General features: G+C 48.7%; 2 protein-coding genes across 2 annotated transcripts in view; one reads left to right on the top strand and one right to left on the bottom strand.

Moving 5' to 3' along the window:
- Positions 1–11,760, top strand: part of phlpp1 (PH domain and leucine rich repeat protein phosphatase 1) — a 34,497-nt gene extending 22,737 nt beyond the window's left edge. The window contains exons 5-17 of the mRNA XM_040170739.2: positions 2,379–2,525; positions 3,349–3,576; positions 4,982–5,184; positions 5,472–5,532; positions 5,982–6,077; positions 6,500–6,655; positions 6,877–7,077; positions 7,419–7,581; positions 7,679–7,809; positions 8,063–8,176; positions 8,550–8,744; positions 8,869–9,097; positions 9,194–11,760. Coding sequence (XP_040026673.2) covers positions 2,379–2,525; positions 3,349–3,576; positions 4,982–5,184; positions 5,472–5,532; positions 5,982–6,077; positions 6,500–6,655; positions 6,877–7,077; positions 7,419–7,581; positions 7,679–7,809; positions 8,063–8,176; positions 8,550–8,744; positions 8,869–9,097; positions 9,194–10,558 — 3,289 coding nt within the window. The 3' untranslated portion in view covers positions 10,559–11,760. The remainder of the gene's footprint in view (positions 1–2,378; positions 2,526–3,348; positions 3,577–4,981; positions 5,185–5,471; positions 5,533–5,981; positions 6,078–6,499; positions 6,656–6,876; positions 7,078–7,418; positions 7,582–7,678; positions 7,810–8,062; positions 8,177–8,549; positions 8,745–8,868; positions 9,098–9,193) is intronic.
- Positions 11,761–11,809: 49 nt separating this feature from the next.
- On the bottom strand, positions 11,810–16,699 carry LOC120815780 (meprin A subunit beta). Its single transcript, XM_040170740.2, has 14 exons — positions 16,590–16,699; positions 16,481–16,499; positions 16,346–16,396; positions 16,219–16,262; positions 16,050–16,128; positions 15,365–15,482; positions 15,068–15,246; positions 14,336–14,554; positions 13,981–14,133; positions 13,450–13,665; positions 12,899–13,366; positions 12,628–12,807; positions 12,346–12,487; positions 11,810–12,248 (listed from the first exon to the last, which is right to left on the bottom strand). Exons 1-14 carry the CDS (start codon positions 16,671–16,673, stop codon positions 12,026–12,028), a joined length of 2,175 nt encoding a protein of 724 aa, XP_040026674.2. The 5' UTR covers positions 16,674–16,699; the 3' UTR covers positions 11,810–12,025.
- Between the last annotated feature and the right edge of the window lie 763 nt (positions 16,700–17,462).

The raw sequence follows: 17,462 nt of genomic DNA, 5'->3' as shown, positions 1-17,462 counted from the left end.
CTCTAGAGAAAGAGTTTTACACGAGGTCAGGATTGCATCATCTATCAATAGTTTTTTGTCTTTTTCTTTAAATCTTGGAATAAAAACCCGGTTTTAAAAAGGCGACGACACACGGGCCGTATCTGTTTAAAGTGATGCACATGCAGCTCCCCTGCTGGTCAAACCAGGTAACATCCATCTATCTTTGCCAAACCTAAGTAGGCTCATCCGCGTTTGACCCAGCATGACAGAAAAAGAGGTCAGTAATGAGAAAGAGATGAATAGTTAGCTGAAAATAGAGCCATTTAGACAGAAACGTGTAGCAGAGTTACTTGAGTACTCGCTTTGCTCCCTGAAGGCGCTGGAGGAACAATAGCACCCTGTGTGCAGCACCCATGAATGTGGGTGTATGTGTTTTGGTGTGGACAGTTGTGTGAGAGTGCGTTTTTGTTTCAGTATAAACACCGTCTTTCTCCGTCATCTCACATGGGGTCAGAGTGCGTCGTGTTTTTCCAAGAGGAACGGAATGTGTGAACCTGCCGCCTGCTTCTCTCCCTCTCCAGCCAAATGCTGACCGGCTGGTGATCCGCCAATCAGATACGCATGCGACCAGTTGTGCGAGATACGAGCCGTCTCCTCCGGCGCGGAGCGCCTTCCCATCATGCATCTGTGAGACAGAGGTCACATCGGATGTTGCATGCGTATGATTAAGCCTCTGGTGTGTTTATTTACATATGAATGACAATGAGGTGAATTAAGTTATGAAGGACATAAAACTCACACGAGGGTGGAAGGAACCGAGATAACGTTGGACCAAATAGTGTCAGAAAGAATCGTGAAACAATGAAAGTTGCTCTCATTTATTTTTTAGGCAGCTCGGTGGAAGCTAAAGACATAAAGTGGATATGGTTTGCAAGCGGTTGCTTTTTTACACATTCGGCCGACAGGGAATTCCATTAGCATTAATTCAGTGTGTCTCTGCCCACCTAGCGAGTCCAAGTCCACACTCCCTTTGCTTCATGTTTGCACCATCGAGGCCGGAGTGAAATATCTGGCTTATTTTAGTCAAAGATGAAGTTGATAACAGTGCAGCTGTCGGCCGGAACACCACATCAAGATGCTGAAAGTCGTTGTCGACCTCAGAGAAACTGCAAAAGCACTCGATCCTTTCACATGAAGATCAGTTCACCTGAGCTGATCACAGCATTGACCCCTTGTTGCCATGTCGACACAGCTGCATTACACTTTATTCCGATATCCAATTTCAGAGTTTCACAGTTCTGTTTTGGTCTCCACCAACTTCTAACAATAAGAAAGTCTTCAGCTTGCAAGCAGCTTTGTGGTCACCAGCTAATCTCTCATTTTGTCTCCCCGCCATCTAGTGAAATATGAGGAGTTGCTAAAGATTCGGTTCTTATAGGCCCAGGTCTTATTAAACCTCTTACACACACTGTACTTGCTCAGTCCTCTTCGTCCCGTCTTGGTACTTAGGCTGCAAGGAGACGTCCCCATCGTATATTGTCCTTGTCAAGCAGATTCGTCTCTCTCCACGACGGCTGCTCCCACCTGAAGACGCACGGCTCGATTTCTTTCCCTCGACTGAATGCATTTCTCTTTTTTTTCACTGAGCATCAAAATCCAAAACAAGTAGCTTTAAAATTTGCTTTATTTGTATTTTTATTCAGTGTAAAGGTTGAATGATTTTACCTAATGATGTAGAACAACAGATCTAAAATGATGAAGTTGTGCATTATTTGCATTTGAAGGTGGGAAATAAGTATTTAAATACTGTAAATACACAAGAAGAAAAGAGAACAGCGTGATCACACTAAATGACAGCAGGACACTGGGAGAGAGTCTGATTAATGGTGGACACACACACACACACACACACACACACACACACACACACACACACACACACTCTCAGCTGGCCTGATCAATAGCCCCGACGTCTTGGTTGCCTTTTTCTCCATCACCATGACAAATGGTGTTTGCATCTGTTTGTGACGTGTGTGTGTGTGTGTGTGTGTGTGCGTGTGCGCGTGTGTGTGTGTGTGCGCGCGCAATATGTCGTAAACCAAGACGTGGCAGTTTGAGCCGCTGCTCCAGCCTGCGGTGCTAATATGGCGCCGTGCCCGTCAGCGGCGCTCGCCGTGGCTACGAGCTGTGTGCACATGATGGGTGGTAACGGGTCCCGCGTGTGGACGGATAAATAAAGCACGGAGACAAATGCCACCGGTCACTGGTGATTGAATGAACAACACAGACGTCGATGCGGAACGTGTATTCTCAACAATCTCACGTGACGGTTCAGGCGGGTTCCGTGTCACTCGCTCACGCTTCCCCTCTTCCTCTTCTCTTGTCCTCATTGGACTCTGGTCTTCCTCTACCTGCAGATTTTCCCGCCTGCGAAGCCTCAACCTGTCCAACAACCACCTCGGCCAGTTCCCCCATGCCATCTGTGACATCCCCACTCTGACGGAGGTCAACCTCAGCTGTAATTACTTGACCTGTGTCCCGGGCTCAGTGGGAGCCATGGCCAAGTAAGTAAGAGCAGGAGGTCACATGTCACCTGTAGCGAGAACCACTGCTCTTTGTGTTCGCTCTTCCTTTGTTGGTTGTTCCGCTACCCTCCTTCCGCTCTCCACACTACTTGCTAGTTGTTCCCCTCTCAGCTGCTGAGTTGCGGCGTTGGTGCTCGCTCGCATTGATGACGTCTCCGGGCTGGAAACCAGTCAATCCTTTTCCATCAAACCAACCACGTATGGTGGTAGTTACCTAGCAACACGTGCAGGGCATAACAACCACCGTGTTTGGCTTAGCGAGTTTCAACATGCGCGCAAACAACACAGCGACTTGCACAGATCTTCTGTGCTGCTTCCCGGTCACGTTTAGTCTTCTGTGGCCCGTTTCTGGTCTGCTTGCCGCCATTTCTAGTCTGTGAAAGTCAAGTTCAAAGCGTTTTCTTCCTTTTTAAATGTATTGTTCCAACCTGCTGTGGAGGATTCGATGGTGACCATCTCCCTGCACGGTGAACCCTTCAAGGTTCTGGTTGTTCTATATTCTATCGGGCTGACTCGGTCAAATTGCTACCTCGAAATAATCTCAGATCCTTGACAGCACTTTCAGAGTGTCAGCAAAAATGTAAATAGGTATTTATAATGAATTGGGTCATAAACTTGATAATTCGTTGATTACCAGGCAGCATTTGCCCCACCGTGACACTTCGAAGCTGAGCACGTTAGAGAGAAGTTAATCTGCAGGAATGATCCGGTATGCCTGTAAATTCCCATAAAGCTTCCTGGACGGCACGTGTGCTGCTTCTGCCCCCTGCTGGACATCTAATGCGCTGTTCCTCTCTCGCAGTCTGCAGACGTTCCTGTTGGACGGAAACGGTCTGGCTGAGCTGCCCGTGGAGCTGGGCTCCCTCCAGAGGTTGACTTACCTGGGCCTCTCCTTCAACCAGTTCCACCACGTGCCACAGGTGCTGGAGCAGTTAGCCGCCATGGAGAAGCTGTGCATGGCCGGAAACAGCCTCGACACGCTCACCCTGCAGAATTTCCGACTGCTCCGTGTCAAACACATCGATCTGAGGTAACGGCGGGTCGGGTAGCTGGTTACACACATTAAACACAGTGTGAAGGACTGTATGAAAGAACCACTTGACACAAGAAGAAGTATCGCTTAGTTCAGCGCTGTGTACTCAATGACACATGTAATCCCACTAATGATAGAAACAAAAACATTAAGAGGCGAGCCGAAGGCCCAGCAGCACGGAATCAGGAAATCATTTGCTTCCAGCGGCTCCATCAGGTCGCTTCCAGTTGTTTGCAGACGCACAGAGCTGCAGTGACTTGCACTTTTTTCGAGTTAATACTTCAACCCTCGCGACTTTAAAAGAGGTCAGTCGATACATTTTCCAGCATTCCTGTTTGGGCAAAGATCACCTGTGTGTCTGATGAGGAGGACGAGCGCTGCAGCTGGTTGTTTCTGTCGATTTAACTCTAAGAATGCAGAGAAAAGTTCAGAAACCATTCAGCCGTTCATCAATGAATCGACGAGTTTATTGTTCAATCCGACAAATACGATTCATTCATTAATTGCTTGGTCGGAATTCTCAACAATAATTCTAAACCAAAAGATATTAACTTACTATCTATACTCTAAAACAGATAAGAGCAGAACACATGATAGAAATTATAAGAACAAATTTGATTTGCTGCTAAATAGTTAAATAATTAAAGTTAATTAACTTTAATTAATGAATGATCTGAATACGGTGATGAATCAGAAAATCAATCAACAACATTAATGGAATAATTGTAACAGTCACAAAATAGTTTGAGGATTTTCAAATATGAGATTTGCCGGCGATTCTGTTTCTTGTTTAAATTTAAATTCAAAGCATTGACTTTTGGAATGTTCACCGGACAAAACCAGATATTTGAAGAAAATTTGCAACGGAGCAGTCGAATGAAAACCATCAGTCTCTCGTTGCTCATCAATGAGGAACAAAAGTGTTTAATATTGTGAATGTTGATATTTTAAAATAAATAATCATAATAAAAAGCACAGACACAAAATTGTGAAATGATTACGTTGACATTAAAATGGTTTATAGGGCAGCCTTGTTATTGCATTGTAGTGGAAAATGTCCTCTTTCCTAAGGCTGCTGTTTTTGTCTTCAAAGCCTATTTTCGTCACAAAGGCTTTGCCTGTCAATCAACACTATTGCTTTAGGCTACACATATTTCGGCAAATCCAGATTTTTTTTATTTTTTATGGAAAATAATTGTTTTTTTTCATGTGTTTTTCCGTATTATTGCACATCGCCGTATGTGATATCGTATAATTAAACGCTTGAACTGACCACCACTAGCGGACTGAGCAGAAATGCAACAAATGAAAAACGGCTTCATCAGTATCCCTGCAGGCACGTTCCCCGCCTCCTAAGAAAGGCCACGGCCACTTCTACCCCTCTGCCTGCTCCCTCTGTCAGGTTGAATAAGATCTCCAGCGTGGTGGCGGACGAGCCGGACCTGCTGAGGCACGTAACGCAGCTGGACGTGAGGGACAACAGGCTGACGCACCTGGACGCCTCCGTCTTCCCCAGACTGGAGGTGCTTCACTGCGAGAGGAACCGCATCGCCTCCCTCCGGGCCAAGGGGAGCCTGCTCAAAGGCGTCTACGCCGCCAACAACGGTGGGTTTGTCCCTCTGCGTCACCGCCATCGCCCCTAAACTGAGAATAAGTCGTATCTCCCCCCACAGACGTCCCTCCCTCCTCTTGCTGTGCACTTTTATTTCACCTCTCCAATTTTTCTCATCAGTGCCGCAGTCTCATGGTCCCTCTCCATCATTGCTCGCTACCTCGTCACCACCACCAAGCCCCCCCCCCCGAACGCTGCCCCTCCATTATCCATCTGCCTGCTCTTGTATTAGGCCACGTCTGTCCTTGCTGTAGGTTAATGTGTTGAATTCTCCCTGCAGAGCTCCGGCAGCTGGATATAAGTCCTGTGCCCTCTAATCTCACTTACATGGACATCTCGAGGTGAGAGGCTTCACACACACGCACACGCACACGCACACACACACACACACACGCACACACACACACACACACACACACACACACACACACACACACACACACACACACACACACACACACAGTCTAATCGTGTGGACGTGTGGAGAAATGTTGATTTCTGATGCTCTTCAACTGTCGGGCTCGATTGTGCTCAATAAGAAAAGGAAGGAAAGTACTTTCATTTCAAGTGCCGTATTGATTTTATTTTTTAATTATTTAAAGACCAGTCGCCAGTTATTATTGCTCTTTTGTTGAGCTGAGACTCACCTGAAAAAATCTGGAAAGAACCGAAGTTGCTGCCGTTTCTTTTAGAGCCGAACTGTTTTCGATTCAAAGAGCTGCAGCGTCACAGTTCATTATATTCAATGCTTGACATATTGCACGCTTTTAATCATCATCTCCTCCCGTAGGAACCGTATGGAGTCCTTGCCAGACTGGCTGTGCGAGGCCAAGAAACTGGAAGTTCTGGACATGAGCCACAACCTCATCACTGAGCTGCCGGCGCGGTGAGTCTGTTGGCCTGTAAATGGACTCCGGTGCTGCATTATTCTCGCTGGCCGCTCGTCTCTTCCCCCCCAGAGCCACTTAAATCACACGGATAGCCTGTAACCTGCGTCCGTCCTCTCCCGCCTTACGCGCCGCCCCCTCTGCGTCTCTCTGTCCCTTCGCTCCTCCCCGTTGTCTGCTCATTCCTTCTTTGCCCAGTAAGTGTCAGGATGATTCATCTCAGCTGCAGGCTCCACTGGAGGCGCTGCTACTCTCTTGTTTCCACACCCCCCCCCCTCTCTCCTCATCTCTGCTCGTGCAGCGATCTATGGACCAACGGATCCATCTACGCATCTATACAGCGCTCTATGCACTCTAGGTCTACGTGTCTGTCCTGGGTGTTCCTGTGCTGACGGCCGTCTGTGTGTTCTTCATGCCGCAGGTTGTTTTGCAGCAACAGTCTGAGGAAGCTGAGTGCAGGACACAACCAGTTGCAGAAGCTTCCTGAAAGAGTGGAGCGCCCTCTGCTGGAGATATTGGACGTACAGCACAATCAACTGGTGGAGCTGTCCAGCAACCTGTTCCTCAAATCTGACAGGTAACTTGTTGTTCATCAGACAGAACGCCTGATATCGTCCAAGAGCTGAAATTATAAATAGGGTTTTAATCAAGAAGCAGATGCCCAAAGGCCATGGGGGGACAAGCAAACACAAAACACCCAACCAGGACAATTTGTGGTTAGAAGGCAAAGTCGCAACGGGGGTATCAGAAGAAAAATGGTCCAGAAAAATGAGTCTGTTTTCTAACTTTAACTTTCAGTTTACGGTCCCTGAATGCGTCAGCCAATAAGCTGGAGCACCTGCCGCCATCCAGCCTATCGGAGGAGAGCAACAGCATCCTGCAGGAACTCTATTTGACCAACAACCGGCTGACTGATAAGTGCGTTCCGCTGCTAACGGGCCACACGCACCTTCGTGTTCTGCACATGGCCTACAACCATCTGCAGACCTTCCCGGCCAGGTGAAGAACATGCATTTAGTAATGTACTTTTATTTCTTCTCACTTGAGCTTAAAGCTCACTTATTTTTTATTAAAGCTTGCGTTGAATCTGTTAATTATTTAGTCCAGAGCGCGACCGGCTTTCTGAGGCAAATATCAATACACCGTAAAATGATCTGAAAACAATAGTTTGCCTGATATTAATCTGTTTCTTGGTATTTCTGCAGGCAAAAGCGTGTGTTCTTGTCAGGTGCTGCGATAGGAAGTAGCTTCAAGGAAATGAATTGTTGTGGATTTATTGTCTTTTATTCAATCTTCTGTTTACACCCTCGACTGACCCGACGTGATCCTTTATGCTTCAGTAAAATGGCCAAGCTGGAGGAGCTGGAGGAGGTGGACCTGAGTGGAAACCTGCTGAAGACGGTGCCCACCACCATCATGAATTGCCGGCGGATGCACACGCTCATCGCCCACTCCAACGCCATCGAGGTCTTCCCCGAGGTCATGCAGCTGATGGAGATGAAAGTAAGACAGAACACAGCATACCATGTTGGTTTGTCTGCATGTTCATATAGGACGTCGGGCTCAAACTGTGTGTGGTCGTCTTTTCCTCCGTCTCCAGTGTGTGGATCTGAGCTGTAACGAGCTGAGTGACATCACGCTACCGGAGAATCTGCCGCCCAAGCTCCAGGAGCTGGACCTGACTGGAAACCCCCGTCTCAACCTGGACCACAAGACCCTGGAGCAGCTCAAGTACGCTGCTGTTTCTCCGTACTTTATTGTTGTTGTTGTTGTTTCTCCAGCTCGCCCTGCCAGTGTGCATACATCTCATCTTATTTCTGGTTTTCTATTACACATCTTCACGATCAATGATCAGGTTTCCCAAAGATCATTGCTGTTTGTGAACTAACCTTTTGTGATAGAATGAACCATAAATAAAACCCCAATAGAGCCTGTCAGTAGCTGAAGAATCTAATCATCTATTTCATGTTTTGTTGTTTTTCAGTAATATCCGTTGCTTCCGTATTGATCCGCCTCCGACCTTTTCCTCCAACGAGGCATCTGGTGGGCCCGCTGTGTGGAGTCACGGGTACACGGAGGCCTCGGGCGTCAAGAATAAGTGAGTTCAACTCAAACAACCTCCCTCACACTCCACCACTGAAGCATCACTAATCCAAACCCTCCTGAGAATGCGCCTCGTTAAAGCCAGATGACTCGCAGGAAGGAGATATGGAAGCAGTGCTTATAAATCATGAACACTCGCATGCCCAACGTCTCTGAGTGGGCCAAATACATTTAAATAAAATGAGATTTAAGCAAATTGCACATATTGCCGCCACATTTCCGTATGAATCTGCTTTGATGAAGTAAGATCTAATGATTCAGAGAAAGCTCTGTTTCCATGACGATTCCATAATGGTCGCGCTCGTGTGATCAGAGCATGAAGAACAGAGCAGATTCCTCAATGACGCCGTCCTCCGTTGTCCTTCCAGACTGTGTGTTGCAGCTCTTTCGGTCAGCAGTTTCTGCGGGAGCCGCGAGGCTCTGTACGGCGTGTTCGACGGGGACCGGAACGTGGAGGTGCCCTACTTGTTGCAGTGCACAATGAATGACGTGTTGGCGGAGGAGATCCACAAGACCAAGAGCGAGGAAGACTACATGATCCATACTTTCCTCGTCATGCAAAGGTACCTGAAAACAGCCGCCCTGTTCTTTAGAAAACGTCCGTAACATCAAGTCCAAACTCATGAATTTATTTAAACTGCATGTTTCAAATTTAGAAAAATCACTCTCTCCCCTTTCCTATCATAGAAAACTGGGAACTGCCGGGCAGAAACTGGGTGGCTCGGCTGCTCTGTGCCACATTCGCCACGACCCCACCGACCCCAGTGGCTGCTTCACCCTCACAGCTGCTAATGTGGGAAAGTGCAAGGCCGTCCTGTGTCGCGACGGAAAGCCTCTGTCGCTGTCGCTGCTTCACAACGTGGGCCTCGAGGAGGAGTACCGCAGGGTCAGGCAGCACAGGGCTATCGTCACCGAGGTAGAAACCCTTGAAAGCAGCCAACGTTGATGCGAAATGTAATTCTAGACGGGCAGCAACTAACCGGCGCGCTGATGTTCATGCTCTGCTCCACAGGACAACAAGGTGAACGGCGTCACCGATTCGACGCGAATCATGGGCTACTCCTTCCTCTACCCGTCCGTCATCCCTTGTCCCTACGTGCAGACGGTCACTCTCACCCCGCAGGACGAGTTCTTCATTCTGGGCAGCCGGGGCCTGTGGGACGCCGTGTCCCCCGCCGAGGCCGTGGAGGCGGTGCGAAACGTCCCCGACGGCCTGGCCGCCGCCAAGAAGCTGTGCACGCTGGCGCAGGGCTACGGCTGCACCGACAGCCTGTGCGCCGTCGTGGTGCAGCTCAGCGTCAGTGAAGACTGCTGCTCCTGCTGCTGCTCCGAGCCTCCCCAGCCACCTCCCAGCCCCGGCTTGGGGCCCTACCCCCCGTCGTCGTCCTCCGCCGCCGCCGCCGCCGCCAAGGAGCGGCCCTCGGACGGCTCTCTCCCCGTGCCGCCTTCCTCCTGCAGCGAGATCAGCAGCGAGATCAGCACCAGCGAGATGAGCAGCGAGGTGGGCTCCACGGCCTCGTCCGACGAGCCGCCGCAGAGCTCCTTGGTGCTGCTGCACGAGCAGCCGCAGCATCCCCACCTCCACCTCCACCTGCAGCAGCAGCACCACCCGCTGTCTCTGCAGCACCAGCAGGCGCACGCGAGCGCCCAGGCCTGCCAGTACCTGTTGCCGGGGTCAGAGCTGCCCACTTCCCGCAGCTGCTGTGCCCTCCATCCGGCCTGCTTGGCGGGCTCCTTCCAGAGGCAGCTGTCCAGTGCCACTTTCTCCAGCGCCCTGTCCGACAACGGGCTGGACAGCGAGGACGAGGAGCCCATCGCCGGCGTTTTCTCCAATGGGAGCCGCGTGGAAGTAGAGGCAGACATCCACTGCCTCAAAGCAGAGTCCGCCGCCGCCGCCGCCTCCTCCCCCCCCTGCTCCCCATCACCACAAACGTCACAACCCTCGTCTTCCAGCCAGGAGCGAACCACGCCGACTCTGCCCCCGCCTCCTCCCCCGCCATGCACCCCGGAGCCCCTAGAGGAGGGGATCGACACGAGTCCCGGAGAGGGTGAGAACGGGCTGGAGAGGGACGAGTCTTGGCAAGGAGTCGTAGCGGGAGGGGGGGACGGGGCAAAGTCTGCAGCCAAGAGGAGGGTTAACGGCTCGGTGGCACGTCAGGAAAAGAGTCACAACCTGATCGAGGTGGCGGCTGCCGCCCCCTCCAAGAAGTCCGGGGGCTACTTCACAGCTCCAGCACAGCCCGACCCGGACGACCAGTTCATCATCCCGCCTGAGCTGGAGGAGGAAGTGAAGGAAATAATGAAGCAGCATCAGCAGAAGCAGCAGAAGCCGCCGGCGACCGACCAGCCCACGGACTACTACGACACCCCTCTGTGAACCGCCCACGGCCTCGCCTCCACCCGCGCTGCAGCATGCACTGACTGCACCGTCGCCCCATCGACTGTTCCCATACGGACACAGACGAGTTTTCCACAATGCACATGGAAAGAGTTCATACTTTTTCTACACAGCCTTCCTCGCTCCACACAGCCTCATCCACGCAGATTCTACCCGAAGAAAGCAACCAAATGAGCCCTTTAATGACCCGCAGCGGCCTCCTGGTGTCCACGGTTGTGCCCCTCACACAGACTGTGTTTCCACGTTAGACACCCAGCTGAGTGCGTAATCATACTGGTCTCCCTGCAATAGCATTAGCTCGCCACACCTGTTAATATGGATAACAATTCCACAGTTTGTTTCTTTGTTTTGTAAGAACTTCTCATATCTTTTAATGTGAAAGCAGTGAGGTTGCTGGAAGAACCTTTTTAAAACGGAGACTCGTAATCGTTTTATTATGGGTGACGATGTCGACGGTGCAGCAGTGAAACCACACTTAACTGTTTTAGATAGGGCACCTAAACTACTGTATTTCTTCAGTAAATCATGGCTCTTGGCCTGAAAATGGCATAGAAATTTTTTGTAGAAATTTGCATACTAACTCCTAGGAGTTGCATACTCTTTATGGTGACTCAGTCACTTTTACTAATCTTCTCTGAGAGAAAAGGTGATTTTTTTCCCAATGATTGTAAATAAGAGAAATATTGTATACTGATGCTTTTAAAGGAACTACGTACCTGTGTGTCGGTGAAGGTTTTAGTGGTGGGGAGGACGTGAGGTGAGTTGTTATGGAGGTGTCGCCCCCCACCCCCTTTATCTTACAATGTTGACCTACAAATACTACACACGCACACACACACACACACACACGTAGAAATGTATTTGTGCAATTACAGGTCAGAAACCCCGACATTCCATGCAACATACCTACACGGTACCACGGTCTGCTCCACTTTGATTGTGACGCCCTGAACACTAATAGACAAAATGTTTTGCATGCACACTTGCATGCACGCACACACACACACACACACACACGGACACTCACGCATAATATTAGTTCCACCTCCCTCCTACGGTAACTGTTATCACCGGCATGACTGTGTCAAGTTCAGTAATACAAACAAATATATCCACGTGGAAACGAGACAACACAGATGTTCCTGTCTTTGTTATAATAAATTTTAAATTTGTGAATATAAGTCATGTGGTTTGAATTTGTTTCTATAATGAATGGATAAAACAATTATATAAGACTTTTAGATATTTTATTTACATTGATATTCTTCTTCTTCTAGTGTGTTTACACTGATTGACCAGAAGGAGGCGATGAGCACCTGCATTAAACACCTTAAATCTTTAAATCCCACGTCTGCTTTAAAAGATATTCATTGTCATCACTAAACTAAAAAAAGAGAGTAATTTCCTACATAAGATTCAGTTCATTGGAAAGATCAAGGTTGTGCACTACGGTTTCTGAGTGGCGCTCATGTTTCCCATGACCACGCTGCTCACCGCACTGCGCCGCTTATATTTCTTCTTCATGCAGATGACACTGACCACTGTAATCACCAGCATCGCTCCAAGTACGGACAGAGAAGAGGCAAGTGCAAGGGTGGTTTTATCCATGGTGGAGCCCTTGTACTGACAGCTGTTCCCATAGAACCACCAGTCGTCTCCCACCAAGCACCTGGGGAGCACAGAGAGGATGAGCGAGACCACCGCGAAGGTACCATGTATGTGCTTTGTGTCTGCAGCTTAGTGAAGGCAGCCCAAACATCGCTCACCTGCAAGCCGCCGTCCCCTCGTCCTCCACGCAGACGCCGTCATTGAGACACTGCACGTTGAGGCAGATCTCGGGGGGGCCGGAGGTGGCCGGTTGCTGCGTCGTAGAAGGTAACGGCTGAACCGCCGTCAGGTGAGACACGTCTGAAGAGAGGAGGCAAACTGGATCACATGACTGACTGCAGCGTCGTGTGTGTGTGTGTGTGCACGATATATACGATCCCACAGGGAATGAATACGATATGAGTGTTTGAGACAGGATGGATGCATTTGATCCATGTTACCCTCCATGGTGAGGAGGAAGATGGCGTCTCCTCCCTTTATGAAATCCCTGCTCTTGGCTCTGAGGTGGGTGAGATACACGGCGGTGCCGGCGCCCGGCCCTCGGAAATACTTTGACCCATCCGTATGCGTGACCTCAACGCCCACCAGGCGAGGGTCGTCCCAGAAGTAACGGTCCGAGCCTGCGGGGCGTTAATGTCCTATTGTCAAGATTTCTCGTCTCATGTAGGAAATGATCATTTTACATCTTTTTGAGAGTGGGAGTCGCCGCACCTGTTGCCTTCATGCCGGGGTCGGTGGTGACGCTGCGCTGGTTGGACATGCGCTTTTGAATGTGTGGGTGTTGGTCCATCAGCGTCATGGTCATTTGTTTCCAGGGGCAAGGCCACGTTTGTCCCGTGTCCCCTTCCCGAGACACCAGGTGAGCGTAGGCCGACAGCTCGCCGGGGTAGCCCGCCTTCCCGCTGGGGTACAGCTCCATCTGGAAGGTGTAGCCCTCCTTAGAGGTGAACGGGGGGCTGAAGATTGACGTGTTTGCTGCTGTGCTTTCCATGACCTGACTGAAGTTCTTCACCCGCCATATAAACTCCGGGCAGGTGTTCTCAGAAAGGTTGATGTCATCCAGCGACAGGCCGCCCGTCGAGGGCCCAGAAGCCTCTTTGGTCCCCTGGAAAACCACACGGAATTTCGTCTTGACGTCCAGACTCACGTGGTGCAGTTGCCACTGCTCCGCAGGGGGTCCTGTTGGAGACGGGGACGTGTTTTAACCGAAAAGGTAAAAGCGTTTACATTGGAGCTTGAGCGGTTACAGAACTCGTAGTCACCCTCTATGATCTTTACAAGGCGCACTTTCCCATCGGGGTTCGCTTCGTCGTATTCTCTAACGTGGATCCTCAGCGCGGCGTTGGCTCCGGCGCTGTGGTAGTAGAAGAACTGCAGACACTGGTATCCTCTCTTGGGGTAAAGGAGCCGGCTCTCCAGCACGGCGGCGTCCCCGACGCTGGCGGCGCTGGCGTTGAAGTGCATGAAATACCCCGACCCTGAAGATCAGGACTCAACGTGATTAGTGTTGCACAACTTAAGCACTGGTTGAACGCTCACAGCATCGTGCAGCAAAGAACGAAGGCCAGGGTCACATTTTACAGGTCTATTCTAAAACCTCACACGCCTCAATGGAGAAACTGATTTGGTTGCAGTAATTGTTCCCTCTGTCCATACCGGCTGTGAAGAGACCCCCTCCTAAAGTTCTGTTGGGCTACACCGTACTTCTTTTAGAAAGGCCGGTGGCTCGCTGCCCTTTCCCTTGGTCTGCTTCACGTGTCACGCGCTGCGGATCCGCGCCAGAATACTGTCACCTGTGCATTTGCCCACGTTGGAGTAGTCGGTGTCGGGACCCCCGTCGGCCTTGGTAACCCGCACCCAGTCTGCCATGTCTTCTTGCCCCTGGACCATTCCACAGACGTTCTCGCGTTCAAAGTCGCACGAGTCCAGAAAGGTGGAGCCCTGAGCTGGAGCACATTTCATGAACCCACGTGAAAAGGTGCAGAACTTTGGACTGCTATAAACTGACTGACTACGCACTAAGAAGAGTGTTTGGCTTATTCAAAGAGGATTCCAGAGATAAACCATCTGATGGACATCAGTGACAACAAAGGTGGAACAATCTGACACAACAGTTTTTGCAGAGCAGATGAGACGTTGGACTCTTACTGCAGTTGTAGAGGCGGTGCAGCTTGAGCAGGTCGCTGTCGCTGAACTCCATCCGCTGGCCAATGACCTCACTGAACGCAGGGATTTTGGTGACGATGGTGGGCTCCGTGCCGTTGCGGAAGGCGTTTTTACTGTAGTGCATCATGGATCCGTAGTCGTAGGCAACGCCCAAAGAGCTGGAGGTGCTGTCGTCGTACGTGTTAAAGTTGTGTTCTTTACCTGAACAAAGTGCAGTTACATTTTTCCTTCATACAAATGTGGTGGTGAATCTTCAGTGAGGATTATCAGGATCGCTAATAAAAGTTGCTTATCAATAGTTGACACCTGTTCAAAAAGCTATCTGACACATCAAAGTACTTTTCTAAATGATATTGATTTGATTTGTTCGTTGCAAGAGTGTCGGTCAATGCAGCCAAGATGCCACGACATGGCCACGCAAGCGCTGATACCGCTTTTTGCTTATCTTATCTCATGCTTATCACGCAGGCAACAAGTCTCCTGCTGCATAAGGTCCTACATCATAAACCTCCAGCCAGCATTATATGAACTGAATTGGTTTTGCTATTGCATCAGAATGTGCACTCTGCAAAAAGCATGAATGTCATTTATAAAAGACCTTTATTCTCCATCACATCCATACAAAAAGAAATCGTCATGAATGCAGAACTGTGTGGGGACAAGGATGGTCATTCTTTAAATTGATATCATTTAGTCAGTAAGTCCGTTCGTTACCGTCTGAGATTCGGTCCCACATGATGTTAACGTAGTCGTCCCGGTCGGCCCGGGACTGTTCATGCCAGAAACCCAGAGCGTGAAGGAACTCGTGTTCGATGGTGGCAATGCGGTCACAGTTGGTCCCTATTGACAATCTCTGCTTCCCAACGTGCCGGTTTCCCACGGAGGAGAAACAGCTTTCGGGAAGAAAAGAATCAAAGGCTTTTGTGGAAATTCTAAAATGCAGTATCCACACAAAGCATTAAAACTTGAGAAAGTACAGCGTGAAGAGGTTAGAATTTCCTTTGGCTTTACCCGCTCCCTTTAAAGATGGAAATGTAGTTTGCTTCTCCGCTCCAAGGCTTGAAGTCGATGCAGGTCTTGAGCCGGTACTGCTCGAAGGCCTTCAGGATCACACCTTTTGCATTGATCTCTGCAGAGAGGACGATGAAATGTGATTAACCGCAATAATGTGTTATTTAAAAAAAAATGCCTCTGTTCTAATATTTATAGCTGTTAACGTGCAAAATCAATTCCCAAAGGGACGACGTGACTCCCTGCACAGCTTGTCAATAACCAAGCATCAGACACGCAGCATAAACCCGCCGGTGCACTTTCCCAACCTGAGATCTAAACCGCCACTCTGAGCAAGATAGAAAAGTTACAGGAATATCAGAAGGTTGTTTATGTTTCTGCTCGTTTAATTGTTGGATTTTCTTTTTTCTTCGTTTGTGGTCCTTTGACCGAACTGTTCTATGAGTAAAAATACTTTTTTCCTACTTCAGACTGAGGATATTTGATGAACAGTCCAAGGAAGCATTGTTTGTACAACAAATAATAAAAAATGAAATGCTTTCTTTGTTAATCAATTAGATCATTTTTATTATCATCATGTTTCCACCTGAGGACTAATTTAGGTGAATATATTGATTAAATCCATCCACATTGCTAAAAAAACACATGAATGTAGCAAGCAGATGATGTTTCCCAGATCTCTCACCCAAGTCCTCCTCCATGTAGTACGGGATCGTCTTCGGCCACCTGTACTCATCCCCTATTATGGAGTTACGAGTTTGCCGCTGCGGTGCCATTAGAAGGGTCAAAGTTACGCTCCGCTCCAGAACAGACAGTTGTGCCGGTGAACATTAGGAGCAGTTCAGAGAACGAACCTCATCGAGCACAATGTCCCCCTCCACCAGATCCAAGCCGGCCGCTGCGGGACGAGCGCAGGACAATTGGGGGAAAGTGTTACTGACTAATAATCCGGAGACCTGAGGTTAGAAAATCTCTGCGTACCTTCATTGATGTCAAAAATGTCAAGGTCCCGTCCACCGTCCACCTCGTAGTCTGTGAAAGTGAAAGACGCAAAAACAGACGTGAAAGTGTCGCTTTTAATTGTCGCCAACATCTTGCTTGACAAACGTCACCTACCCGGTACTTTGGCGACGGGCTAAACAAAAGAGAAATAAATCCTACAGATTTACAAACGTATTCATTGACTTTATTGTTGTTTTACAAACAAAATAAGACCATTTCTCACCAAGCAAAGGGAAATCCCACAGAGAAGGTATGCGGTGTGCAGGACAAACACACCCGAAGGTCTTCGTCCTGCCATGTCCAACATGTCCCTGACAGGGCAGCTGACGGGCGCCGAGCTGCTGCAGGAACGAAGAGCGCGGCGATCATTTACAGAGCTGAGTTATAAAGTAACTTTAATGTCGCGTAACACATCTTTACACTTTGCAGATAAGCCTGAAAGAGACGGAGGAACAAACCCATTTTAAGGCGGTTTTGTAATGTTTGTAATGTTAAATGCATGCGGTTTAATGCACTTTCTCTTATCATTTCCTTACTTATACAAGGACACATTGTAGTTACTGACATCCAATTGTTCCCTTTGGTGTGCTGATACATCAGGAAGCAGCACGTGTTTAATACTTACTTGTTCGTTAGTGCACTTTATGCTTAATATTTTTCTTTTTAACTTTTTAATATTTAAAATGTTTAACTTTATTCCCTTGTTTTATACTAACCCATAGCCTTATTCTACTAACCCATTGCATTAGCATTTCATTCTACTTTATTTTATTACTTGTGCACTGCTGTCTTGTCTGTCTACTGTCGCGCACTAACCGCCAAGACAAATTCCTTGTATGTTTGACATGTTTTGGCAAATAAATGTTTCCTGATTCCTGATTCCTAATTAAACAAATCATTCTCATATTGAGCCAAAATAAAACAACAAACTCGTTAAAGTGTCATTTTGAGTTGAATAAAGTGAAATGCAGAATCCTGATGTGCTTCAGCTGTTCTGTATCACTCTTTTCTTTCGACACATGTCAAGACTTTCATCAGAGTCGCTGCGTCGTGTCGTGTTGTTGCTGCTGTCACATTGTAGGTCACAAACAGGAAC

This window comes from Gasterosteus aculeatus, chromosome 3 (assembly GCF_964276395.1).
Source record: "Gasterosteus aculeatus chromosome 3, fGasAcu3.hap1.1, whole genome shotgun sequence".
NCBI lineage: Eukaryota > Metazoa > Chordata > Actinopteri > Perciformes > Gasterosteidae > Gasterosteus > Gasterosteus aculeatus.
This window is presented reverse-complemented; position numbering and strand designations above follow the sequence as displayed.

Excerpts from the sequence above, each read along its gene's own strand:
- LOC120815780 (XM_040170740.2), bottom strand. The coding sequence starts at position 16,673 with ATGTTGGACATGGCAGGACGAAGACCTTCGGGTGTGTTTGTCCTGCAC. Across the intron at positions 13,367-13,449 it reads CCTTGTAAAGATCATAGAGG|GACCCCCTGCGGAGCAGTGG; the intron begins GTGACTACGAGT and ends CGTCTCCAACAG. Across the intron at positions 12,249-12,345 it reads GAGGGGACGGCGGCTTGCAG|GTGCTTGGTGGGAGACGACT; the intron begins GTGAGCGATGTT and ends TGTGCTCCCCAG.